This window comes from Numenius arquata, chromosome 23, assembly GCF_964106895.1.
Source record: "Numenius arquata chromosome 23, bNumArq3.hap1.1, whole genome shotgun sequence".
Classification (NCBI taxonomy): Eukaryota; Metazoa; Chordata; class Aves; order Charadriiformes; family Scolopacidae; genus Numenius; species Numenius arquata.
This window is the reverse complement of record NC_133598.1, coordinates 7,812,848-7,835,810: the sequence shown is the minus strand read 5'-3', so window position 1 is coordinate 7,835,810 and position 22,963 is coordinate 7,812,848. Positions and strand designations below refer to the sequence as shown.

Sequence of the window (22,963 nt, the reverse complement as noted above, 5' to 3'; positions counted from 1 at the left end):
CGTGACCGCCGCCGCCGGGTCCTGGCCGCTCAACGCGGCCCGCGCGGGGCGGGGCGAGGGAAAATGGCCGCCCCCGCCGCCTCCCCCCTACACCGCTGCCAGGACCGTGCCCCGCCGCCCGCGTCACGTCCGTCGCGCGGCGATGGCGGGGCGGGCGCGGGGCTGAGCGGCGGCATGGAGGGCCCGCGGGCGGGCGGCGGCACGGCGCAGGTCAGCTTCGTCTGCCAGCGCTGCAGCCAGCCGCTGAAGCTCGACACCTCCTTCAAGATCCTCGACCGCCTCACTATCCAGGAGCTCACCGGTACCGGGGCGCGGGCGGGCGGGGGGCGCGGGGGGGGCCGGGCCCGGCTGACGCCTCCTCTCCCGCAGCCCCGCTGCTGGCCGCCGCCGCCGCCCGGCCCGGGGACGCGCCGGAGGAGGAGAGCGCCCTGACGGAGGTACGGCGGGGCCGGGGGCGGCGGCGGGACCCCTGCTCCCCCCTCTGCCCCCCCGGTGACGGTGTCCGCTTGCCCCACAGGAGGCCTTCGCCGAGAACCGGCAGGATGGCGTCTCCCGGCGGTTCATCCCGCCCGCCAGGTACGGCCGCCGCCGCGACCCCGACCGCCGGGCACCGGCCCCCGCGGGGCGTCCCCTCTGCCGACCCCCCCGGCTCCTCAGCAGGCGGCGCCGCCATTTGCATATATGTAAATGCACAGCATTCGGGACGCTGCTTAATAGGCACGGGCTGATGCCCAGCGCGGTCCCGGCAGAGCCCCCCGGGAGCGCAGGCTGCCCGCCCCCCGTGTCCCCCTCCCTGCCCCCCCTGCCCCCGCACTCAACTCCCCACCACGTTCTCTCCAAGAATGATGTCAACAGAGAGCGCCAACAGCTTCACGCTGATCGGGGAGGCCTCGGATGGCGGCACCATGGAGAACCTCAGCCGCAGACTGAAGGCAAGTTCTGCGGACGCCAGTAGAGGCGGGTGGGGGCACGGGGGGGCCCTGGCCTTGCCTGCCCTGCGGGGGAGTATGTCAGTAAAATCTGAACCTTCAGTTTCAAAGCAAGACTCGGCCTGCAAAGGATGCTCTCCCCGTCCAAGCAGCACAAACCCCTCTGTTGAAAAGCAGCCGTGGCTCCCCGGGAACTCAGGGGGGGCTCTTCCCGCAGGTCACTGGCGACCTCTTTGACATTATGTCGGGGCAGACGGACGTGGATCACCCTCTGTGCGAGGAGTGCACCGACACGCTGCTGGACCAGCTGGACACGCAGCTGAACATCACCGAGAACGAGTGCCAGAACTACAAGTGAGTGACATGGGGTGGCCGGTCCCTTGCGGCCTGGGGGGAGAGCCGGCCCCGATCTGGCCCTCGTCACCAGCCAGCGACAGCCCCGACACCAGCGCTCGGGCTTCCTGGTTTGAATGAGATGAAAAATGTGTTTTTGAGAATCCCGTGGTACACAGCTGCTCCAGCTGAGGTCTGTGAGCCCCTCAGAACGGCTGACACCAGCCCATGGCACCCGCCTGGCAGCGTTCCTATGTGGGCAAGGGCTTCAGAGCGATGGCTACTGGTGGGCAACAACAGTCCTTGGTCACTTCGCGCTCCCCTGTTCTCCTGCGCGTTCCTGCCCCGGTGCAGGATTGATGTGGAGAGCTGGGGGTAAACGAGGTGCACGTGAGAGCAGAGCCCCAGTCTGCGCTTGTGCTCCACGTGGGCTGTCACGGAACCGGGGGCTTCCCGGGCTCCAGCGGGGGTAACCCCATCCCTCTCCCACAGGAGGTGTCTGGAGATACTGGAGCAAATGAACGAGGACGACAAGGAGAAGCTGCAGACAGAACTGAAAGAGCTGGCGCTGGAGGAAGAGCAGCTGATTCAGGAGCTGGAGGACGTGGAGAAGAACCGCAAGATGGTGGCTGAAGACTTCGAGAGAGTGAGGGCAGAGGCGGAGCGGCTGGAGCAGGAAGAAGCTCAGTGAGTGAACTACAACCGCAGGTTATGGCAGGGACTTTAGGTAACAGACAAATGAGATTACAACCCAGGAAAAGCTGCAAATAATCCCCAATGCAAGCGGCTTGTTCTTTGCAAAACTGAAATTGGCCAGACCAAAAAAGCCTGTGTACCGTGTGAGCGATGGCTTTTCTGTAAAAGCCTGCACGTAGCATTCCTCCTCTTGCTTTTATTAAAAGGTACCAGAAAGAATACTGCGAATTCAAGAGGCAACAGCTGGAGCTAGATGACGAGCTGAAAAGCGTGGACAACCAGATGCGCTATGCCCAGATGCAGCTGGATAAATTAAAGAAAACTAACGTGTTCAATGCAACGTTTCACATCTGGTAACGTAGACACTGGGAACTGCCTCGGTTCGCTGGGAATCTGCGGCATGGGAGCATTCAGGGAATGCTGTGTTTGGGAGGAGCGGTGCAGCCAAGCCATAGTTACCCACAGCAAAGCTGCTCGTGATGGCTCCCGGCAGCACTGGGAGAGGTCTGTGACGCTGCCCAGGTGTAACTGAAACGGGTCTGTCACTAACGCTGTTAATGAACCAGGACCCACTGCGCCAGCCAAGGGCAGAGCTTCACAGAGCAGGTAGCTCAGGGGGCTGGGGGCTTGGTTTGGTGGGTTGGTTGGTTGGTTTTAAATTAACTGTCATAAAAAGAGAATAACGGGTTGGTATTCATACAGACTTTTTAAACAGAGCCCCCAAGCCCTGCTGCTGCCTGGTGAGCGGTGTGCTCCGCACTCGTTAGCACGGGGCCCTTGTTTGGTTTGAGTGCGAGAAGCTGTTCCTGCCCCCGTGTACTTATTTATAATTCCTCTTATCGCAGGCACAGTGGGCAGTTTGGCACAATAAATAACTTCAGACTTGGCCGCCTCCCCAGTGTTCCCGTGGAATGGAACGAGATCAACGCTGCCTGGGGGCAGACAGTGCTGCTGCTGCACGCCCTGGCCAACAAAATGGGCCTCAAGTTCCAAAGGTACATGCAATACAATGCACAGCTCACTTGTCACCCGGATAAAGACAGTCAGACTCATCTGCCTGTGAATCGCATCTCCTTTCAGATACCGTCTGGTACCGTATGGCAACCACTCCTATCTAGAGTCCCTCACGGACAAATCGAAGGTAAGAGACCCTGCACAAATGGGAGGCCATTGACCTTGAATGTCACAGAGCCCCAGTCACGCTGGGGACGCAGAAGACAAACTCCGCTCTTCAGGAATTTATGGAACAGGAGCTGCCCTGACTTCTCCAATGTAACAGCATCTCGCTCAGTACCTTATGTCAGGCCGCTCACTCCCCATCCAGTAGCGTTAAAACCAATAGGACTCTGGACCTACACCCCATGGCCAGAGGAAGGTGGTGTCGTTGGGGTGATGGTCGGTGATCAGGAACCCACACCTGCACGCGGCAGGCACTTGCCACAAAACAAGTCACACTTACTCTGTGCCACAAACCATTTCTAAGCATCCTATGACAAATTTAAGCCGGGCACAAGACTGAAGAGCTGCTGTGACCTTATCTGAGCTGGAGCGCTCGGCATGCCTGAAACGAGTCTCTTTTCCAGGAGCTCCCCCTGTACTGCTCTGGAGGCCTGAGGTTCTTCTGGGACAATAAGTTCGACCATGCGATGGTGGCTTTCCTGGACTGCGTGCAGCAATTTAAAGAGGAAGTGGAAAAAGGCGAAACTCGGTTTTGTTTGCCTTACAGGTGAGTGCTGCTGTATAACGTGTCAAATCGACACCTCCTGTGCTCTCCCACACTGCTGACGCTCCCCTGGACCAGCCAACAGCACTGTCCTCCTGGAACCATCCCGTGTTCGTTATAACGTACGGGATTACCACACCTGCTCTTAGTTTAAGTGAAATCTAAAACTAGAGCCTCGGGTGTGGTCCTGAGACTTGCTATATTTCTGTTAAACACTAAGTATTCTTACATAGAATAATATGAACGTCAGATTTAAATTGTAGTACTTGATGTCATATTGAGATTAAATGCTTGCCATACTAATGCACTAACAAAACTTTGTGTGTGATACAGGATGGACGTGGAGAAAGGAAAGATTGAAGATACAGGTGGCAGTGGTGGCTCTTACTCTATTAAAACGCAGTTTAACTCTGAGGAGCAATGGACAAAAGCCCTAAAATTCATGCTGACTAACCTGAAGTGGGGTCTGGCCTGGGTCTCATCCCAATTCTATAACAAGTAACCACGTAAAGAACTCGGCCTGGCAGCTGCAGAGTGTCTGCCTTTCGTTGGAGAAAGTCAAATTAAGATGTCTCTTAATATTAACCAGTACAAAATGTTTACAATACCAAAAATCCACATGACACTTTATTTAAATTACCATTATTACAAGTAGTATATGGAAAAGCAATATGTAAAGTTGTATCACTGAGCTGAACAGAATAAAGAAAATAATCAGCTATTGAATAGATGCTAAACTGATACTTTTGGGGTTTATAGATATGTGTATAAATTAGCATCATCAAAACAGTGAGTTTTGATACTATTCTGGTCTGCTACACAGGGGTTAGAAAAGCAAAGTGTTACAAACAGGAATAACGTGACAGAACTTGCAGAAGCTCTGCTTGGTCGTTAAAGGGTAACTACAGCTTGAAATAAAGTATTTTCTAAGTCTTATGAGCACTTCTTTGTGCCACTGAACTTCACAAGGTTTGGCGGTGTTCAAAATCTTGTTAGCTCTGATGACATTAACTATTTGTAATACTTCCTGCAGCCTGTTCTCGCACAGAGGTGCGCTGAGTAAATAATAAAACACTATTCTACACCAAGAGTGCTCTCATCTGGCATACACCCGGCAGAGCATGGACAGCCCTCGGCACCTATGGGACATGCCAAAGAGGCACCTGCTGTTCCAACAATTGCATCGTTTTCAAAACAGGTGGGATTCCGTCCCTTTCACAGCTCAGCTGCCAGCTCTCTTGGGGCGCAGGCAAAAAGCACAGGAAAAGCAGCCCAGCTGCAGCAGGCTGCCCCAGACAATTGTTAATTTTTTTTAAAAAGCAGCAAGTGGAGAAAAAGTACAGCCCGTTTGTAACGGCTGGGCCTGCGAGCTGCTTCCAGCGATACCAGCTGCCGAGCAGAACACTGCGCACGTTAATGCCTTCTCAAAACATGACTCTTCTTAAGGATTTCTCTTTATTCAAAGGAAACATATTCATAACTTAAACATGTAGGTCTTAAATCTTTTAGTGCTGAAAGAGGTGTTTCTAAATGCAACTTGGCTCCTCTGTGCCCCCCTTCACAGCACTGCCTGAAAGGACAAGCTTTTCTAATTAATACCTAACACACAAAATGTTACAGAACAGCTGGTGTTCAAAACCAAAAGCAGAACTAAATTGCGTTGGGTGCCCTCTGCAGAACCCCAGAGGAGGGACTATTATCAGCAGCGTAACAGTTTGCTACTGATACGCCAGTGACTGGTCACAGAAGATAGTTCTATTTAAGGGGCAGAATCCTGTTCTCTGGGGGGTTTGTTCCACAGTTCCCATAGTGCTGCTCTGGACTGGTGCTGCCAACAATGTGTTTCAGCACTGCATAAGAAAATTCTAAGATACTTTGTGAGGTAATGCCAGTGATACAGTTCAAATGCTCCACAACCTTAAAAAAAAAATAATTAAGATAGAGTGCCTAAGAGACATTAGTTTGCAGACATACTTCTTAACCCTTCAAATCTAATGAGAATAATAGTGTTCCATGTGCATACTTCAACAACAGTGGAAGCCTCTCGCTATGGTTTTTATTTGGTTAGGTTTTGTTTGCTTTTTTGGGGCTTTGGTTTGCACCTTTTTTTTTTTTAAATTTAATTGCTTTCACTAAAGAAGTAAAACGAAAAAGCTACTATCTGTAATAGGATGTTTGTTATAGTATTCAGCAGCAGTTTGGGCAACGAAAGGCTGCCGGGGGGCTGTTCTGGCTGCGAGGAAGCTGAGGCACGAGGATAAGCTGGCACTGGTACAAGCCCGAGCCCTCCTGCACAACTACCCGTGCACCCCCAAAACACTCTTACAACAGTACACGTGCTTCCTACTCAAAAACCTGACAGATGTCACCCCCCTCATGCTGCTCCCAGGAGAGCCTACCCTTCTTCTTGCTCTGCTTAAACATACAAACAACTTCACCATTTCACATGTAGAATTCATGTGTTTAGAAGCGACTGTACCTGCTTCCAGTGCCCAGGGTTCAGTATGAACACGCTTGTGCTGATGATTCCAACAGCCAAGAGCATGAAATCTTCCTTTACGGTCAAAAACTTTGCTCTGCAGAAGTAAAAGCATCTTCTGGTGTAAAATGATGCCAGTTTTACAGTTGAAAAGCACCTAGACCTGTAATGGCTATACAGCCCATGGACAGGTTAGCTTATTCAGCCCAAATAAAGCCTGAGACTGTTAACTTTAACTGACAGCACTAAAGCTGGGTTTTTACAATTCAGTTAAACGCTCTCCTAGCTTGCCCCTAAAGCAAGTGTTGTGAAGCTTGTTCCTTTGAACTGGTGTATTAAGATCAATAAACAATGCTGAAAGACCCCAAAATTAATTTTTTTTAAAACATGCTCCTAAAAATGGCATACTGGGAATCATGCTGCTATTTCTTAGGGATTTTTAGAGTTTTAATTTAAACTAGTTATTTTAAGCAACAGCCATGTAAGCTACTTACACCTGCAGTTTGCTCGGTGTTGAATTCTCAATGGCAACCTTCAACAAAGTGTCGTAGATGGAATCCCTGGTAAGGTAGGAGAAGTCCAGGAGCTGCAAACACATCTGATGCAATGGCTTTGTGGGAAGCAGGAAGCCGTTGTGTCCTGGCACAGAGATCACAGATCATCAGCTGTACGTTTTGAGTCATTACACTAGTTAGAAAGAAGCGTTAGTTACTGTCAGCGAGGGATGCAGATTTCTGGTGACAGCAGCCCTCTGTCTCTGAACACCACAGGTCTTCCTCAATCTCAGTATGATCTCACTCATTCTGAAATTCAGGTTGTCAGACCCGGGCAAAGAAAACAGTAAGTCATTGTAGAAAATGTGGCCTTACACTAGATTTTGGGGGGTTTAAACTCTTTTAATGAATGAGTCACGACAAACTCTCCAACAACATTCATCAGATTCTACTAAGGACAAAGTTCTCATCTGAAAAGTAAAGCCCTGGACAATCTGAAGTTTCATGTGCCTTCACAGAACGCAAAAATCTGTAATATGAGACATTCTGGTTTAGATCAGTAATAGCTCTATTATGCTCTTAAAAAACTCTTTCTCATTCTCTCCTATTAATACTCTTACCTAAAACCTCGAGAAGCAATTCCACGTAAGCCAAGGGAGTTGACACGTTGATCTGGAAGTGCAGACTTTTTAAAATGGCAAGTTCTGACTCCAGCAATTCCTGTTTAGTGTACGAGTATTTTAAGGACTGTAGGAATTTTAAAGCCGTGTCACTGTTAACTATCTAAAGAGGAAAAAAAAGAGACAAAGTATCTCCTAGGCAATAAGGAACTTGCTAAGAACAAAGCACTTCTTGCTTTACTCCTCCCACCGAATTTAAGCGTGAGGCCCCGCAGTGCTGATGCTGCCCGCTAACCCCTTAACCCAACTCGGCCTTTAAGCTGGGACAAGAAATCCAGCCCGGACCTTCTTTCCCACAGGTTTCCCCTGCTCCACAAACCTTCCCCAGACAGGACTGAACCCGCTGTAGCCACACAATTGTTTACAACCACAGGCCAAGTTTCCCCGCTGCCTGCACTTTTTTCCCCAGTACTGGGAACATTTCCTGACAAATTGCCACTGGATGAGTGACAGTTAATTAAAAATGGAAGAGATTTAGGTCTCCATTTCAATATCCTTTGCATTTCATTATCACTAGTGTTTTCCAGAGAGGAAATCTTTTCTTCAAGAGAGATTAATACACCAGACAATTTACTACACTGCTAAAAAATGCTACAGGACAAGGTTTAGCTGGCTTACATTATAGTGTAAGGAAAGTTTGCTTGCAAGCTGAATGCACGACACAAGTCGCAGGACAAATGTGTCATATATCTGATCTTTCAGAGAGCTCCTGCTGCTGCCTTGTTCTTGTTCATGGCTTTTAACGTTCTCTCTTGAGGACTCACAGATTTGTTCTACTTGCTTGATCATAAACCTACAAAAACCACAATTGATCAGAAAACAGTTCTCTTCTGCTAAAAAAAAAAAAAAGAAGAGCAATTCTGCATGTACTCAGAATATATGGATAGCTGCTAATTTGAATTAAATGAGTAAAAAGACAAAGCTCTACATAGGCAAAAAACCCATTATATATTGTTTGAATGGGTGGTACAGAGCATGCACAGCGTAACCACGTGAGAGAAATGAGAAATGCACTGAGCATTCGGGATATGTATTACCTTTCAAGTAACTCTACCGCTTGGTACCTTGCTGACTGGTCCAAGTGCCATTTTTCAGACAAAAGGAATATAAATTCTGCAAAAGAGGACAATCACTCAATTCAGTCAACTGAAGCTAATTATACAGCTGTTAACTGCCTCAGGAGTTAGCTGTAGTTGAGAAAAAGAGCCTCACCCACTGTCCGTGTCTCTTTGAAGCATCCGGCCTGATCTGACAGCTCGCTCAGGTATTGCTCATTTTCTGTGGCCAGATGGATCAGCGTCTCCTCAATAACCTCAGGAGCGACCTCGCCAAAGATGGGGCTTGGGTCGCAGTACCGGGATGCTGCTCGCGCCTGAGTCCCCATTTGGCAGTTCAGGTCAGAGACCCTTATGAGAGTAATTAAATCCGGGGCGGCACGGTGCTTCCTCACCGCCGGTGGGAAAGGGCCCCAACAGTCCCCGCAGTGCCTGGCCTTCAGGTCTGAGAGGCGCAACCAGGAAGCCACAACCCCTCAGCAGCGAGGCTGCTGTCAGGAACGGGCCCCGCTCGCTGCCCGCCTGCCAACAGGGCAGGCCCCACCGCGGCACCCCCGCGGAAGCCAGGGCCGTGGGGGCGGGACGCGCCCCACCTCAGCGCCTTCTGGTCACGGGATCCCGCCCCACCAATCAGAGCGCGCCTCCTGCGCGGCCAGCCACGCGCCGGGCCCCAGCCAATCACTCGACGCCCCGCTCCCACTGCGCCTGCGCGTAACGAGCCCGCCTCGCCCGCCCCCTTCCGATTGGTCGGCCTCCCTGACGGATGTGACGTTGCCGCGCTGAGCGGAAGTGGCGGTAGGGAAGATGGCGGCGCCGGGGGAGCCGGGCGGGGAGGCTGCGTTCGCGCGGCGCATCGACCCTGCGCGGGAGCCGGGGCTCAGCCCCGAGCAGCGCCAGCTCATGGCGCAGGTGGAGCGCGCCCAGCGTCATCGCGCTCTGCAGCGGCGGCTCCGCGGCCGCAACACGCTGCTGGCGCTCGGCATCGGCGCGGTGGTGTTTGGCATCTGTATCCTCCGTGCCGGAGCGCGGCGGGGCGGGGGGGCCGCGCCGGGGCTGCGCCCGCTGTTTTCCTTAACATAACCCCCCCAGACGGGTACACCTTCTACTCGGTGTCGCAGGAACGGTTTCTGGATGAGCTGGAGCAGGAGGCGGAGGCGGCGCGGGCACGGGCACAGGCGCGGGCCGAGAGCGCGGCGAGTTGAGCGGCGAGCGCCCGGCCCAGCCCCGGTAAAGCCCGCGAGCGAGCTGCAGCCCCCGCGGGGCACGACGGGCCTCAAGCACTGGGGAATCACCTGGCCCTGAGCATGGGGCAGCCGCCCTAGCCGGGGTCTGGGCCTGCACAGCGCTCGGTGTGGTCCTGGGAGATGCACTGGGGGGCTCCCCTGCAGGCAGGGCTTCCTCCCCTGCAGGCAGCTGCTTTTCTCCTGAACAGCGGCCTGGGACTTGCTCCAGGGAAGGGCAGGGGTGCCCAGGTGCCTGTCGCTTTCCACAATAAATACCTTGTCTGGAGACCCTGTCAACGCCTGTTGTTAAAGCAGCTGGTGGCCAGAGCCCAGCTCAGGGTCTTTCCACCCACTCAGGTCTCTGCTGAATGGGTGGAAAATTCCCCCAAATTTTCTGTTTTATCATGAGCCAATGGCAAGGATGGTGTCGTACATCCCACTGAACACACACAGACGGACTCCTTTTGTATTTAATTTGTATTTATGAAAACACTTTCCAGGCATCAGTTCGTAACAAAGTGCACCCACTGCCCTTCCAGCTGCGCCAGCCCCATCACCTGATGGGGCCCAGGGCTCCACAGCCAGCTCCTTCTCCCTGCGCAGAGTGGGACAGGGGCAGCGGTGAGGGCAGCCCCGGGGCGGTGGGTCAGGCCCCACGCAGGGAGCGGAGCTGGAGGACGGCATGGTGGCAGGGTGGGGAGGTATCATGACAGGGATGCGGAGAGGGGCTGGTTCTGCTTAGGGTGGGGTGATGGCTGCATGGGTTCAGCTCGGATAAAGCCGTGGAGGATGGCAGCGCCTCACAGGCATCCTGCAGCTGGGGCAGCAAATGGGCTGGGAACAGCAGGAGGGGGCTTGGGGGCACAAGGAGGGAGGGGATGGGAGGACAAACGTGGGACAGGCCTGCCCTCCTGCTGACAGAGGCACAGGGGCAAGGAGGGGAGCTGGGCTCCTGGTGGGGGCACCCAGCTGGCTCGTCCGAGGGTGCTGGCTGCCCCCCAGCTGGCGCTGCCCTCCCAGGGGTTGCAGGGGCTCTTGCCCGCCCCCAGGGCAGCAGGCACTTGGTTGAGGTAGTTCATGAAGTCACTCCTGGCCAGCTGGCTACTGGGGAGAGAAGCAGCAGTGAGCTGGGGCCCGCTGGGAGCCCCATGGGGCTGCTGGCAGCAGGATTGGCCCCCCCATCCCTTACCATCCGGCCGAAGTCGTCAGCAAAGGTCACCCCCTTGCTGACCCGCTGCTCCTGCGAGCCCGTGCTGCTGCCGCTCAGTGAGTTACGGCGCATGATCCCTGTGGAGACAGACCGGCCTTGAGCAGGGGGCACTGGCAGGGGCGCAGAGCTGTGCCCCACGCAGGCCTGACCCCCTCCAGCCCCAGCGGTCCCCGTCCCGCACCCCCTGCCCAGCCCGCGGGGCCCGGGAGGGGGGCAGCGGGGCTGGCACCTGGGGGCTGCGCCAGCTCCAGGCGCTGGAGGCTGTTGCGGCGGGAGGTGTTGAAGCTGCCCTTGGAGAGGCGTCGCTGGCGGCTGGAGAGCATGGCGGCGGGGGAGACGATGCCTAGCGGCGGCTGCTTCCCCAGCCGCAGGTACAGCTCCTCGATCTCCTTCTTCTGGGCGCTCTGCAGCAGCTGCACTTCAGCCAGGTGCCTGGGGAGGAGAAGGGGCTGCAGTCGAGCTGGGACTCTGGGGAGGGGGCACCGTCCTCCCACCTGGGGCAGGGGGGAAGGTCTGTCCCCTCCTGCCTTCTGCTGCAGCCCCCCGTCCTGTCCCCCTCCTGCAGCCCCCCACCCCATCCCCCTCCTGCCGTGGGGCTGCTCACTTCTGGCGCAGGTTCTGCAGCTCCTCCCAGATCTCCTCGTCCTCGCTCTCAGTGTCGTCACTGCTCAGGTAGGACAAGCTGCGGGAGTAGTTCAGCCACACCTGGCTCAGCACAGCCTGGGGTGTACTCTCCGTGCCCTCCTCCCCGCCACCCTCCTGGTCGCTCTCTGCTGGCGCCACCGTCCCTTCCTCGGCCTCGGCGTCCTGCTGCGCTGGCTCCAGCGCCGAGTCCGAGTCGCTGCTGGAGCTGCTCTCGGTGTCGGGGGCCACGGGCAGGGGGGAGCCGCTCGTTGCTGGCTCCGCACCACGCTGCTCGCCCTCGCTGCTGCCCCCGCTGCTGCCCGGCACCGGGGAGGTCACCGCTGCGTCCCGGATCGGCATCACTTGGAACCGGCCCAGGATCTGGGGCTTGGCTTCTGCTGGGGACAGGGGGCAGCTGGTGGGGATCGGGGCATGTGGGCTGGCGGGGACATCGCGGTGCCCCGGCATAGCTGTGGCCACGTGGCACAGCCTCGGCCCTTCCCCACCTCACCTTCCTTGATGGGCGAGAGCTGGGCCTTGGGCACACCGGGGGCTGGCGATTCCGAGATGATGAGGGGGTGGCTGGGTCTGGGGGAGCCTGGTGGCACCTGCAGGCACCCGAGCACCATCAGCCGCCCCACCCCAGGTCCCCCCACGTCTCCTGCCCCCCGTGGCTGCTCCTGTGCCCCAGGACCCACCACCCGCTCAACACTCCCCTCCATCCCAGGGGCTCCCCACACCATGGGGCTCCCTGTCCCACCCCAGGGCAGCATCTGCAGCAACAACCCAGTCCCCCCAGCACCAAGCCCCACCTCAAGCCGCCCCGGGGAGGCCCTGCCACCCTGTACTCACCATGCTGCCCTCTGGCCTCCCCGGCATGGACGTGGTCAGCGATGGCAGGGGACTCCCCATGGCCTCACTGCCTGTGGGGCATGGTGGGGCCAGTGCTGGGGGATGGAATGGCATGGGCCCCCCGGCAGTAGGGACATTGGCCCCTGCTGACTGTAGGGTCCCACCAGAGGCCGAGGCTGGCTTGGTCATGCTGGCAGGGTCAGGGTAGACAAAGCGCGGGGGCCCCAGGATGAGGTTCTGTGGCCGCGGCAGCAGTGGGGGGTAGAAGTGCCCACCCGAGCTGGCAATGGAGGAGACGGCAGGCAGCAGCGTGTGCGCCACACTCATCACTGCCAGGGAGAAGACATTGGCCAGGGACAGGAGGGGGGCAGTGGGGGACCAGGGCGCGCTGGTCACAGGGGGGCTCAGGGGGCTGCTGGGCTCACTGGGCACAGGGGATGTGGGGAGCGGCAGTGGGGACAGGAGGGCTTGGGGCAGGGCCGGTGGGACGGGCCCCCCCGGGGTGCTTGGGGGGGTCTGCGGGAACACTGGCGATGCTGGCAGCCAAGAGGAAGCCGTCGAGACGAGGGGCCAGGTCTGGACGGAGCCTGCAGAAAGAGAAGTGTCAGGAGCGGCCCCTCTGCGAGCCCCCTTTGCCTTCTGCCCAGGCAGCTCCGAGCCCCATGCTGGCGAGGGGCCAGCCAAGGCACGGTGGCTGCAGCCAGCAGACCCGTAGGGACGGCAGTGCCTGGCCCTGCCAGGGCTGGTACCTGCGGGGGAGCCTGGCAGCATCGGCCGCAGCTCCTGGGCTGGAGCTGCCGGTGGCCCCGTGGGGCTGGCACCATCGTTTTCCAATGAGGAGCTGCTCCGCGACAGCAGGATGGGCGACTGGACCAAGAGGCTGGGACTGGTGCAGCCCAGGTCTGCGGCACAGGGGTGAGAGCCGACGCTTAGCTGAGGCAGGACGTGCCCCATGGGACCCCCCGGGCTCAGCTGGGGCTGTCACCCGCCCTGCATGGGGCTGGGGGGGATTGGAAGGGCCGCAGAGGAGTAGGGACGTACCACTGAGCGAGGATGAGGAGGAGATGGAGCGCGAGAGCTCCTGCAGCTGCAGATCCGCCTGCCAAGGGGGACGTGGCTGAGCCCAGTGCTGGGGCAGAGACCCCGGACAGGCTGAGCCAAGCCCCCCTGACTAGCCCCACCACGTGCAGGGACAGGAGCCAGCAGCTCTGCCAAGCAGGGGGGCACCACAACCTGTTGCAGGAGGGAGCAAGCAACCCGGAGCCGCAGGCACAGGGCTGGAGGACCCTGCTCCCCGTCCCCCTCCCCACTCAGCTCCCCGGGGCCAGCCAGCACCCCCAGCCACGCTCAGCATCGAGAGCTGCCCCGGGGTTGTCGGGGCCGGGGTGGGCACTCACGGGGCTGCCCACACCGCGCTCAGCCTCGGGGCTCTCAGGCAGCTCGGCGGCGCTGCGGCCGTCCTTGCACAGCAGGGTCTGCACGCGGTGGATGATGTCCCGGATGCGGTGGATGAAGCCGTCCCGCTCTGACTTGAGGATGAACTCGTTGTGGACCTGGGGGCAGAGGGGCCGGTCAGTGCCTGGCACGGCAGGCAGCCCCCACCATGCCCCCGGGCCATGCTCACCATGACGGCCGCGATCTCCTCCGGGTTGTCCCCATCCAGGTCAAACTTGAAGGTCACCATCTTGTTGTTGTAGGTCTGCAGCTGGCACTCCACCACCCGGTCATTCTTGTCAGAGATCTGAGCGTGGCAGGGCCGGTCAGCCTGGGGAGCCCCCACCTGCCCGCCCGCCTGCCACCCATGGCACTCACGTTGGTGATGCGCAGCCGGGACCGGGCTCGGCGCCGCAGCAGCTTCCCCGAGGCTCGCTTGGGCGGCAGCTCGGTGCCCCGCTCGCTAGCCGAGAGCCCCTCGTAGCCATCGCTCATGCCGGACGCCACGTCTGAGGCGTAGCTGCAGGAAGCCCCGGTGCCAGACCATCAGTGCAGCCATTCCCTGCTGCACTCCCCCCAGCCCCTGCCTGACCCCCACAGCCTAACCTGTCCACTGGGGAGGAGAAGCCGCTGGCGGGGGGAAGGCGCTCGGTGGGCAGCTGCACTGCGATGCTCTGCAGGGAGAGAGTGGTGTGAGCTGGCGCCATGGCTGCCGCGACCCCCCAGCCCCATGGGACCCTGCTCACCGTGGGGAAGCAGCGTGCAGGACGGGCAGGGGATGGGCTGGTGGGGTCCCCCGCTGAGGAGCTACGCTGGGCCGGGGCCGGGGAGTCCAGGAAGCCGGAGGAGCTCAGGTAGCCATCCGTCTCGCAGTCAGCTGTGGGAAAAGAGCTCACATAAGCACGGACAGAGCTGGAGCCCCCTTCCCAGCTTGCACCCCTGAGAAACAACTTTGGGGCTGGCTGTGTGGCGTGGCTGGAAGTGGGGAAGGACCCCCCCCCGCCCACCTCCCACCCCATGTCACCCTGCTGTCCCCCTGCCCGGCACCCACGCACAGGTGGCTGAGGAGTAGCTGGTGTGCCGGTAGGCGAAGTGCTGGTCAGCCTCGGGCTCCTCAGGCTCTGGGGGGAAGGTGCTGCTGAAGACGGAGTCCCCGGAGCCGGGGGTGGCCACGGTGGGCGCAGGGGCACCAGGTGGCAGTGGGGACTTGAGCTCCTCCAGCAGCCGCAGGACGCCCGGCGGCTGCTCCGGCTCTGCAGGTGATGGCACATCCTGGGTGCGCTTCACCTTCTCCCGCTTGCGCTTGATGGCGACCACGCGGTCCCGCACCGCCTTGGCCACCAGCTTGTAGTCGGCCTCACAGACGAAGCCCAGGACTACCTGCATGGGAGGGGGCTCATCACGTTGGGCACTGTGGCCCTGAGGCACCCAGGGTCCCTCCGTCCCTGCACCCACCATCTCCTGGGCCACCTCCTCCGCCACATCCTTGTAGAGCTCGAAGAGGAACTCGATGGCGTTGTTGTCTTTGTACTTGCCATGCAACTTCTTCGTGTCATCCATGCGCAGCCAGAGCTTGAGCCCAGACTTGACACCGTCGTCCTCCTCGGCCAGCTCCACGTGCACCCCAGTGTCCTCCTGGAAGAAGGAGTGCTCCAGCAGGTCCTGGATGGTGTACCTGCGGGGAGCACAGCTCAGTGCGGGGCTGGGGGCCAGAAGGGGTTCTGCCTCCCAGGCCCCCACTCCCCCCCACCTCTCATTCTTGTCCATGCGGATGCAGCCCTCGATGATCTCCTTCAGCTCCGGAACCTTCACCTTGTAGAAGCTGCTGGGCTTCAGGCCCTGGGGGCGACGCCGTCAGTGTCTCCTGTGCCAGACCCTGCTGCAGCACCCAGTTCCCAGGGCCTGGGGCTGAACCCCGGCTCTGTGGGGCCACCGGACCCTCCCCAGGCAGCCGCAGCCCCCAGTGTCCCCAGCCACAGCCTCTCTGGCCGTGGGGGACACGTGGGGACAAGGCTCCCAGCCCAGGGCCCCACTGGCCAGCCATGGCTCCTGTGGCCAGTCCATGCATTCCTGCACGGGAACCCACGCCAGGAGGCCCCGGGGCTCTAAGTTTCCACCCCAGTGGGCAGGAGGCAGCCAGGACCGGCCAGGGCAGCCACAGTGCCCCGGGGCAGGGGGTGACCGAGCCACCTGCTCCCGTTCCACCCCATTAACACACTGGCAGCGCATGGCGTGGGGTGAGGGACAAAGGGTCTGGCCAAGCCATGTCCCCCCACCCTGGCTCCCTCTCACCGCCCAGGCTATTTCTAGCTGCTGGCACAGCCTGCAGGGTGACAGCGCCATCTGACTGGCCCCAGCCCCGCACCCCGGCCCCCGGCCCACCACCCCAAGCCGAGGGGCTGCTCACCGAGGTGACCTTGCGGTAGATCTGGGCAGCATTCTGGCACTCGGAGTAGGGGTACTCCGAGGTGGCCATCTCCAGCATGCACATCCCGAAGGCATAGACATCCACTGCCTCATCATACTTCTCCTCGTACATCTCTGGTGCCATGAACTCGGGGGTGCCTGGGGAGAGCAGTGGGCTCAGCACTCCTGGGGTGCCCACCCACCCGCAGCCCCTGCAGCTGCGCCGGGACCCCACCTATGACGCTCTTGGCGAAGGAGGCTCGCTTGAGCGTGGCCAAGCCCAGGTCCCCAATCTTGACCGAGCCGGTTGGGCCGGTGATGAAGATGTTGTCACACTTGAGGTCACGGTGGATGATGGGGGGCGAGCGGGTGTGCAGGAAATGCAGCCCCTTGAGGATCTGCCGGCTCCAGCGCTGCAACACCTTCAGCTTCATCTCCTTGAACCGCTTCAGGTAGCTGCCAGGAGAATCCACGGGGCTGTCTCCAGCTCCCAGCCCTGCCCCATCATCAGCCCAGATCCCACCTGAGCCCACCACAGCCCGTCATCCCCACATTAAGTGCCCAGGCTGGGGATGCAGACCTGTCCCTCACCTCCCTGTCACCGCAGGGACCCCGTCCCCTCCCCTGCACACCCTGACCTGGTCCCTGCTCACGTTTTCAGGGTGCCAGACGTCATGAGCTCTGTGACCAGTACGATGCAGATCTGGCCTTTGATGGATGACTTCCAGGAGTCGTAGAAGCGGACGATGTTGGGATGCTGCAGCCCCTTCAGCATCTCCACCTCCTCGCTGAACCGCTGTCGCTCCGTCTTCGACAGCTTCCGTGTCTGCAGGGGCCAGCGGGGAGGTGAGGGGGGCACGCGGAGTCCCCAGTGAACACAGGGGGATGCCCTGGCTTACAAGAGACCCTCATGTCCCCACTCCCTACGTATGAGGCAGCAGGGGCTGCTGTGACCGCAGCACAGAGCCGCAGTCAGACCTGCTGCCCCCCAGCACAGGGGCTCAGGTGGGGCTGGGGCCATCCCAGTTCATGGTGTCACCCCACCCGGCTGGTCCCCTCACCCCATCTCTCTGCAGCACTGCTCTGGATGGAGCCGCTCTAGTTTAGGGAGAAACGGCCAAAGTCTCCCGCAACAGACTGTGCTCCAAGACGTCCGTGTCCTTCCCTGCTGTGAAAGTCGCCCTGTGCCAGGGCTGCCCATTCCCGCTCTGGCTGCTCTTCACCCCCAGTGCCCACCACCCCTCTGCTGGACAGGGATGCCCAGCCTGCAGCCCCCCAGCCAAGAGGACGCTCTGCAGTGCCCGCTGCCTGCCAGCCTGCCCCTTGCAGCCCCGACGGCCCCTCTGCCCCCCAGGACAGCCCTGCCCCCCGCCGGGGCACCACGGGCTCCAGCACCGGGCACCAGCATGGCAGGGTGCCGGGCCAGCTCAATGGGGCCTTTGTTGGGGAAAGCGGGCGGGGGAGGCTCCAGCGCAGGTTTTTCCATGTTCCTCCTGCTCGAGTTAATTAAAGTGGAAACCGAAGCCAAGTGCTGACACGGGCACTGAGTGGAGCTGGGGCTGGGGCCAGCGGGGAGGACACAGGCCCCTCATCCTGGGGCAACACGGCCCCGTCATGCAGGAAGGGGGGAGCCGGCCAGACCCAGAAGGAGCCAGGTCCTTCCCCGAGCCTGGGCACTTCCAAGCACCGAGCCCTGGGCAAGGGCAGGGGCATCCCCTGCAATGACTCCACCGCAGCCCAGGACCCCGCAGGGCCCGGCCACTCCAGACCCTGGGGCTGCCCAGCTGGGACCCCCATCCAGGGACCTGGAGCTGCCACAGGCGGCCACCACGCTCCCACCGCCAGGCACTGCCAGAGCCGAGCTCAGCTCCTTGGCTGGCGGCCGCCATCCATCAGCCCCGGCAGCTTTCGTAATATTTTCATTGCATCACGGCCGGCCCCACAGCCGGGCTGGAGCCGCTCCATAATCCCCTCTGCTTTTAACGCACGCTCAGGGACCCGGCTCAGCCCGGATGAGAACCTGAGCCCTGCTGCAGCGGGATGAATGGGACCTTTCATTCCCGAGGAGGAAAACAGCAGCCGAAGCCCCTGTGCAGCCCAGCAGCACACCGGCTGCCCTGCCCTGCACCACGGCCACCCTCGGATGCCCTGGCCCCCACTCGCCACTGAGGAGCCCAGAGGCTTCACTGTGTCCCGCAAAGCTGCAAGGGCACAAGGGAAGCCAACATGGGCTATGAACAGCAGGAGGGAGTCACAGGTGGCCGCAGCTCTCCCAGTTTGGCAAAAGGGGACTGCAGTCATGGCAGTGCAGCCCCCGCTGTGCCACCCCCCACCCCAGGCAGAACCCCCCAGCACAAGGCCACCTCTCCCCTGGTGCCTGCAGCAAGGGCTGGGGGAGCCGAGCTCACCCCCCGTCCTGTGCCAGGACTGCTGGGCTCGCCCAGCACTGTTCCAAAGTGGCCACCAGTACAGTGGCTGGCTGGCCTGACACTCCCCACTGAGCACCAGCAGCGGGGAGCGGAGCCCAGTCCGGCCCCAGATGGGGAGTGGGCAGCAGGGAGGGCAGGGCAGGCAGCACTGCCAGCAGAGCCCTGCTGCCCCGCATGGCACGCAGGGACACCGTGTCCTTTCCGAGCAGCACCTCGTGCAGGGCAGAGGAGGACGCTGGGGATGGCGGCGAGGAGCTGGGTGGCAGCGGTCCAGCCCCGTCCCAGCCAGGAGCTGGCTGCTGGGGAGCCCAGCACGGCCAGCGGCAGGAGCCAGGGCCAGCACGGGAGGAGGGAGGGCTGGGCACAGTGGCCCCTGGCAGCCTGTGCGAGCCCCGTTGTCGCACCGGGAAAGAGGGGGACACTCATGCACTGAAGGAACATTCATAGTGACGCCATGGTGGGCGTGGGGCAGGCACTGGAGATCACCCTGTGCCCTCCCTCTGGCCACGGCCACAGCACCTCCAGTCGCAGGGAGGCTCTGAGCCCCTGCCCGAGGAGCCGGCACTACAGCAGCAGTGGGTGCCTGCACCCCACCGCTGCTCCCCGTGGGTCTGCCCCACACTGCCCAGCCAGCAGTGACCTCTTGTGCACGCTCGCAGGTGCTCGAGCTCACACTTTTGTTCCCAAACCCACAGGATCCTGTCGAGCAAATCCCCCCAGTCTCCTTGGTCCCTCTCCTGGACAGACGGAGCCCCCAGCCCCGAGCAGAGCTGAGCCAGGCTCCATCACGGCACGATTCCCAAACACAGCGCAGGCAGGATGGGCTGGGCAGGCTATGGACAGGATTTGGGGAAGAGGCAGGAATTTGGGAAGAAATGTGCCCCGCAGCCCCTGGGGTGGCTGGCCAAGGTGACCTGCCCGACCTGGGCAAGGGACTGGGGGGACACAAAGCACCCGCCGGCCAGGCCCGAGGGGACCCACAGGAAAACCGCTCACGGGCAGGTATTTACAGCTCAATCCCACTCCGGGCCTCCAATTTCCTCCCTGCTTCCTCCTTCCCCGCCACCCGCAGCATCTATCAACAGAAATAGTCCCAGTCTAAAGCTGGAAAGCACAAACAGGTCATGGCCAGGCTGCGGGACGCGGACAGGAGGCAGAGACAGACACCACATTCAGGACTGGGGGGCAGTGGCACAGGGGGACAGGGACAGGCAGGTCCCCAGAGGGGTCCCGCAGGAAGGCAGGGGACAGGAAAAACGGCCTCCAGGTCACCAGGCACTGGGGAGGGAAGGGCAGGGCAAGGACGGCACGGAGAACTGGGATTTGGGATGAGGAGCCATCACGGCAGCTGGACGAGGCTCTCCAGACCGGAACAGGTCAGGGCTGAGGTTAGGTATTCATTTAGAATTGAAAGGCAATAAAAGGAGAACTGTGAAAGACACAGGACAAAGCTATTTTTAAAAGGGCAGAACCACAACCATTTTTATTTGCGGTTCCAAATCCCATATTTGTGTCACAGTGTCTGATTCTTTGCATGATTGCTGAAAAAACCAAAGTTTCAAAAGTCTGCTTCTGTGCTCTCAGCCCCTCGTGGGACATGGATTTTGGGACAAGAGACACTGGATAAAGAGCTGTCAGTGGGACGGGGCTGAATGCCGGGTGGGGAGAGGAGAGGGCTGGGGGGAGTGATGGGGGGCTGGCACTGGGGCTACATGGGGTGGGAGTGGGGCCGGGGCTGCTCATGCTGGCTGCCCTCGAGGGGCTCTCACCGACAGCCGGAGGGTGACAGCAGGCGGCGAAGCAGAGCCAGGGCTGCCGGGTCTCCCAGACCTGGGGGAGCCTCACGGGATGGTCCCCACCAGCTCCCTGTGGGACAGGCCAACAGCTTCTGTGGCTCCAGCCCCCGCCGGCCCGGTAGGCTCGCAGGGCTGGCATGTGCCCGCTGGACTCGGGGTACAGGAACCTTTTTGCTTCCTCACCCCCTTCCCTCCACCCAGGAGGGTGCAGCCGCATCCCCCTGCAGCCACCTCACAAGACACCAGAGCTGCCCATGCAGCCACAGGCGCGCCCTGCCTGCACTGCTGCCTGCACCGCTGCCAAACAGAGCCCCGAGTGCAGGCAGCCCCTGCCCTGGGCCTCAGGACAGGCACCAGGGACCACATCCAGCCCCAGCAGAGACACAGGAGCTGCTCTGACGCAGCGAGTTGGGGGCAGGGACCCTGCAGGACAGCAGTGTCCGGCTGCAGGGACAAGCAGGAGGGCAGGGAGGGAGCCACACGTGCCAGCTGCCAGCGCAAGGGAGCTGGGGCACGTCCACAGCGAGGGCTGAGACCTGCAGGGAGGGACACGGAGCAGGGCCAGGAGGGGAACGCTGGGCACAGCTGACTCATCCAGAGGAGGTCCTGGGCTCGCCAAGGAGAGCCCTTCCCTGCCAGCACTGGGCTTCTGCTTCCCCTGCCGCCCGAAGGGACATGGGACTCAAACGGAGCTCAGGGGCACTCGGATGGAGCCGTGGGGCCGCAGGAGGGAGGGAGCACTGAGCCGCCTCTCGGCCGCCAGCCGAAGCAATTGTGCAAACCACGAAGGCAGGCAGAGGCCCAAGACCTCACCTTCCTCACCAAGAGGCCACCATCGGCCCCTCAGAAATCCCCCGCCACTGTCTCAGGATCTCTCCTCGCACTGCTGAGCTGCAGGACCCCATGGACCTGGCCCGGGCACCCGCCTGCAGCCACACCAGGGTTTTAGGAATGAGACAACAAACTCACAAAACACGTTTTTCTGTGTAAACAAGGACTTGGACCTTCCAGACACAGCAGCTACCCCAGGGTTAGGAGCCTGTTGGAAACTTTGGACTTTGCTGAAGCCCCTCCCCAGGGGCTCCAAGGAGAAACGGGAGCCCCACAGCACAGCCCTCACTCTGTGCCTCCATGGACAAGATCAGGCCCATCAAAAGCAACAAGAGGGAGAAGGCATTGCAGAGGCAACACCTTCATTGCTGCCCTCAGCATCCTGCTTTCAGCATCCTGCTGCCAGGCTGTGGGGCAGCAAAGGGGATGGAGGAGTGTGGCGGCAGAGAGGAGATGGGGACGTTGCTCAGGGACCTGGAAAACCACAGGTCCAGGTGCTCCCGGCAGAGAGCCCCTGGCAGCATCGCAGGAGCCACATGCAGGTGCCCATGGACACCGCTTCAGCCAAGGACAAGCAGCCAGAGCGCACCAAGGTCGCGCCGTACCCAGCTCCCGACTGACGCCCAGCCCCAGGCGCACTGCGGGCACGTGCCCCAGGGCATGCCGAGGGCTATCGCAGCAAACCGCGGGGCCAGCTCCAGCGCTGGCACACGGAGGTCGGCACAGAAGAGGGCACCCCTGCCCTCACTGCCCTTCCAAAGGGAAAACTGCAACCTGATGGGCATGGAGAAGGCAGCGGGGTGCTCGGCCCCAGCAGCCCGTCCTGCATCCACCTGTGAACCCCCGGAGTGGGGACTGGCACCGGGAGCACGAGCGCCTCGGTGCGCTCCAGAGCGCAGGCAGCGAGGAGGCAAATGGAAAACAGCACGTGACGGGCAGGAGGGCCAGGAGCAGCAGCGCTGAGCAGGAGCCTGGGCCCGGGCCAAGAGCCCCGCGCAGCACCCGGGCACCCGCAGAGGTGGGCACAGGGCAGCGAGGGGGGCCCGAGCCCGGCTGAAGCTGCCCTGCTTTGCTCTGCCGCTGCAGCCCGACTGCAGAAGGGCACCGATATGCCTGGCAGAACTGGGGGATCCCAGGTCCCTGCGGGCTCTGGCATCAGCTCCAGCCCCGGGGAGATGCCCCGCAGTTCCTGCACGGCAGCCCGGGCAGGCAGCAGCGGGCAGAGGGGCGCCGGGCCGGGGGCTGGGGCTCTGCCCACGCCAGGGAAACTGGACGGAGAAGGGTCCAACTGCCCCCACCGCCGCCCCCTCTCCCGGGAGGGGCCATACCTGCAGCTCACACCAGGCCACCTCCACGGTGGTCTCCGTGTCCAGCCCCTTGTAGACGGTCTTGAAGGAGCCGCGGCCGATCTCGATGTCGAACTTGAGGAACCGGCCGTCGGGGGAGGTGGCAACCGCGCGCGTCTCCACCTCCTCGCTCTCCGTCTCCTCCGGCTCCCGGCGACCGGCGGCGATCGGCGGCGGCGACCCCCCGCGCTCCCCGCCCGGCGCCGGGTAGCCCAGCAGCTCCAGCTCGGCCGAGCTCCGCCGGTTGAAGCGGAAGGAGGGGCGGCGGGAGTCGCGCCCCGAGGGCCGCCGGCCGCGGCTGCGGTGCGGGGCCCGCCCGGGGAGCCCCGGCCCCGGCTCCGGCTCTGGCTCCGGCGCGGAGCCGCCGCCCGCCCGCTCCGCCTCGGGCTGGGACATGGCTCCGGCGGGCTCGGCCGCCAGCAT

General features: G+C 60.8%; 4 protein-coding genes across 6 annotated transcripts; 2 read left to right on the top strand and 2 right to left on the bottom strand.

Moving 5' to 3' along the window:
• The first annotated feature begins 63 nt into the window (after positions 1–63).
• Positions 64–5,823, top strand: BECN1 (beclin 1). 3 transcript variants are annotated; one of them, XM_074163083.1, is made up of 11 exons: positions 64–301; positions 370–437; positions 518–576; positions 842–932; positions 1,147–1,283; positions 1,755–1,949; positions 2,165–2,311; positions 2,804–2,953; positions 3,039–3,099; positions 3,542–3,684; positions 4,015–5,823. In XM_074163083.1, exons 1-11 carry the CDS (start codon positions 64–66, stop codon positions 4,181–4,183), a joined length of 1,458 nt encoding a protein of 485 aa, XP_074019184.1. In that variant the 3' UTR covers positions 4,184–5,823. The 3 variants fall into 3 exon arrangements, with proteins under 3 accessions (XP_074019184.1, XP_074019185.1, XP_074019186.1); XM_074163084.1 differs by lacking the exon at positions 3,542–3,684 and having other exon boundaries at positions 148–301; positions 4,015–4,761; XM_074163085.1 differs by lacking the exons at positions 842–932; positions 1,147–1,283; positions 3,542–3,684 and having other exon boundaries at positions 148–301; positions 4,015–4,761.
• CNTD1 (cyclin N-terminal domain containing 1) lies at positions 5,437–8,718 on the bottom strand. Its single transcript, XM_074163086.1, has 7 exons — positions 8,547–8,718; positions 8,372–8,447; positions 7,953–8,127; positions 7,275–7,437; positions 6,655–6,799; positions 6,161–6,257; positions 5,437–5,598 (listed from the first exon to the last, which is right to left on the bottom strand). Exons 1-7 carry the CDS (start codon positions 8,716–8,718, stop codon positions 5,437–5,439), a joined length of 990 nt encoding a protein of 329 aa, XP_074019187.1.
• A 458-nt stretch (positions 8,719–9,176) lies between these two features.
• Positions 9,177–9,897, top strand: COA3 (cytochrome c oxidase assembly factor 3). The gene is made up of 2 exons (XM_074162707.1): positions 9,177–9,395; positions 9,479–9,897. The coding sequence occupies exons 1-2, from the start codon at positions 9,194–9,196 to the stop codon at positions 9,589–9,591; spliced, it is 315 nt and encodes a 104-aa protein (XP_074018808.1). The 5' UTR covers positions 9,177–9,193; the 3' UTR covers positions 9,592–9,897.
• Positions 9,898–10,084: 187 nt separating this feature from the next.
• WNK4 (WNK lysine deficient protein kinase 4) lies at positions 10,085–22,963 on the bottom strand. The gene is made up of 20 exons (XM_074162706.1): positions 22,523–22,963; positions 16,792–16,964; positions 16,374–16,594; positions 16,140–16,297; positions 15,483–15,571; positions 15,188–15,407; positions 14,788–15,112; positions 14,479–14,609; positions 14,339–14,406; positions 14,111–14,252; positions 13,923–14,039; positions 13,696–13,851; positions 13,340–13,397; positions 13,048–13,200; positions 12,299–12,885; positions 11,958–12,054; positions 11,427–11,841; positions 11,052–11,254; positions 10,802–10,899; positions 10,085–10,716 (listed from the first exon to the last, which is right to left on the bottom strand). Exons 1-20 carry the CDS (start codon positions 22,961–22,963, stop codon positions 10,714–10,716), a joined length of 3,855 nt encoding a protein of 1,284 aa, XP_074018807.1. The 3' UTR covers positions 10,085–10,713.

Coding starts and splice junctions, on each gene's coding strand:
- BECN1 (XM_074163083.1), top strand. CDS start 64: ATGGCCGCCCCCGCCGCCTCCCCCCTACACCGCTGCCAGGACCGTGCC. Junction 302..369: donor CACTATCCAGGAGCTCACCG/GTACCGGGGCGC, acceptor CCTCTCCCGCAG/CCCCGCTGCTGGCCGCCGCC. Junction 933..1,146: donor ACCTCAGCCGCAGACTGAAG/GCAAGTTCTGCG, acceptor CTCTTCCCGCAG/GTCACTGGCGACCTCTTTGA.
- CNTD1 (XM_074163086.1), bottom strand. CDS start 8,718: ATGGGGACTCAGGCGCGAGCAGCATCCCGGTACTGCGACCCAAGCCCC. Junction 8,128..8,371: donor GCGGTAGAGTTACTTGAAAG/GTAATACATATC, acceptor TGGTTTTTGTAG/GTTTATGATCAAGCAAGTAG. Junction 6,800..7,274: donor ATTGCTTCTCGAGGTTTTAG/GTAAGAGTATTA, acceptor TCTCTGTGCCAG/GACACAACGGCTTCCTGCTT.
- COA3 (XM_074162707.1), top strand. CDS start 9,194: ATGGCGGCGCCGGGGGAGCCGGGCGGGGAGGCTGCGTTCGCGCGGCGC. Junction 9,396..9,478: donor CGCGGTGGTGTTTGGCATCT/GTATCCTCCGTG, acceptor TAACCCCCCCAG/ACGGGTACACCTTCTACTCG.
- WNK4 (XM_074162706.1), bottom strand. CDS start 22,963: ATGCTGGCGGCCGAGCCCGCCGGAGCCATGTCCCAGCCCGAGGCGGAG. Junction 16,965..22,522: donor TGGCCTGGTGTGAGCTGCAG/GTATGGCCCCTC, acceptor TGGCCCCTGCAG/ACACGGAAGCTGTCGAAGAC. Junction 15,408..15,482: donor CGCATGGACAAGAATGAGAG/GTGGGGGGGAGT, acceptor TGCTCCCCGCAG/GTACACCATCCAGGACCTGC.